The sequence below is a fragment of the Dipodomys ordii genome, unplaced genomic scaffold (assembly GCF_000151885.1).
Source record: "Dipodomys ordii isolate 6190 unplaced genomic scaffold, Dord_2.0 Scaffold21, whole genome shotgun sequence".
NCBI lineage: Eukaryota > Metazoa > Chordata > Mammalia > Rodentia > Heteromyidae > Dipodomys > Dipodomys ordii.
Genome location: NW_012267237.1, coordinates 473,621 through 475,537, shown reverse-complemented (window position 1 = coordinate 475,537; position 1,917 = coordinate 473,621). Strand labels below are relative to the sequence as shown.

The 1,917-nt window shown below is 57.0% G+C and overlaps 1 protein-coding gene across 1 annotated transcript in view; it reads right to left on the bottom strand.

The window, feature by feature from the left end:
* The window catches only part of Cep72 (centrosomal protein 72kDa), a 47,032-nt gene that overhangs the window by 20,258 nt on the left and 24,857 nt on the right, over positions 1 to 1,917 (bottom strand). Inside the window, exons 7-8 of the mRNA XM_013013858.1 lie at positions 1,373 to 1,662; positions 399 to 537 (exon numbers count right to left, since the gene is read on the bottom strand). Of these exons, the coding sequence (XP_012869312.1) occupies positions 399 to 537; positions 1,373 to 1,662 (429 nt within the window). The remainder of the gene's footprint in view (positions 1 to 398; positions 538 to 1,372; positions 1,663 to 1,917) is intronic.

The window sequence follows — 1,917 nt, the reverse complement described above, 5'->3', positions numbered from 1 at the left end:
TCAAGTGGTAGAGCACTAGCCTTGAGCTGAAGAGCTGAGGGACAGCGCCCAGGCCCAGAGTTCAGGCCCCACGACCGGACCCCTCCCCCCAAAAAAAAGACCCAAGTTCTCTAGGACTGTCTGGTTACCACAGAACTCTGATTCCATGTTGTGTTGTGTCTGCACACACCGAATGTACATAGAGGATCTCAAGCAGACAATACTCCAAATACAGGAATAATTAAATACGGAGTAAGTAAAGCCCAACCCCGGGCAGTGTTCTCAGCTCCAGCCGCAGAGGACCAGGTCCAGTGTGGAGGCAATTTACCGCAGCTCCGGAGCCTGGGAGGGCTGCACACACAGGGGACCCCGAAGACCACAGATGGGCGGTCCTGCCGGTGGAGGCAGCCCAGACTCACCGAGGAACGCCTCATTGATCTGCAGGGACCCACTGCCACTCCAGCATCTGTCCACTAGATCCAGCAGTGCCCCTAAGAGCGCGGTCTCCAGGGCAGCCCTCCGTGCAGGCATGGCTGCAGAGCGTGGTCTGGGCGACAGCTGTGAAGGAGACATAAGCGTGAGACTGGCTTTCTGCTCCTGGCAGAAATTAGGTCTCTGCAGCACAGTGTGGGCCCAGATGCATGCTTTCCCACAGAGCGGCAGCAGCAACAGCATCTCCAGCCTCGGGATCTCCGAGGAGACCTCAGGAAGATGACAGGACAGCACAGGGCCTGACCTCCCAAGTTCTGTCTCCCCTCCATCCACAAGGGAGAAGACAGAGGATACAGACAGGACTCCAAGCCACAATGCGCAGAGCAAGCTCAGGAGCTCGCATCTGTCTCTCTAGTCAGTGACTTCACTGAGAACCTGTGCCAGGTTCCCTTTCCCCTCAGGCTCAGCAAAACTACCCCTCCCCCTCCCCCCTCCCTTCCCCCTTCCCCCCTCCCCCTGCAACTCTGAGTCACAGGCTGGTTCTGAGCGTCCCCTCTTCAGGCTCACACCCTCCCACGGATGCTGGGCACGCACTCGGAGGCAGGGGAGTTGGTGGGCCATGGGTCTGGTCCCTGAGGAGGGCAGGAGTCTCTCAAGCCCTAATGGGGTAAGTCCTTTGGGAAATTCACTGCCAAGGCTCTTCCCTCACAGTGAGGACCCCAGGTGACCACAGCGATTGCCTCCAACGTTGAAGACAAATGTACAGAACACTTAAGGCTGCAGGGAGCAGCATGGAGCAGAGGAAAAAGCACAGGAGTCAGCGTGCAAGACTTTCAGTTTGTTCACATTTTGGACTGAAAATGGAAGATGTGGCATCACAAGCTATCTAGCCCTCACTACACTCAATGCCCACTCCGTGGAAATGGCCGGCCACAGCGGCTGGCCTCTGCTTCCCGCTCACCCCGATGGCATCACGAGGACCACGTGCAGTCTGCTCTTCAGGCTCAGCAGCATCAGAGCAGGAAAAGGCCACCTTGGCCTCCGAGCTGTCCTGTCTTCTGAGACTTTCCTCCAAGCTGGTGGGCCCACCAGCCCTGTCCAGGCTGCTCAGACACTCCCGATCTGAGGGCACCTGGAACTTTCCGCCAGGCATCCTTCGCTTCCTGTACTTTTCAGGAACAGGCATCACTTTCTGTGAGGACAAACTAGGCATCTGTGAGGATGAGGCAGAGTCCTCTCCATCCATGGAATCTGTAATGAAGAGAACACAAATCAGAACACCACCACCTGCCGGCCCTGCTTTGCAGCGTGGGGCTGGCACTCTAATTTTGAAAGAGGTGAATGTGCAAGTGTGGGTCCAAAAGACAGGCACAGGCACACTGCAGACACAGAGGACAGACACACTGCACATGCAGAGCACAGACACACTGCACACGCAGAGCACAGACACACTGCAGACGCAGAGCACAGACACACTGCACACGCAGAGCACAGACACACTGCACA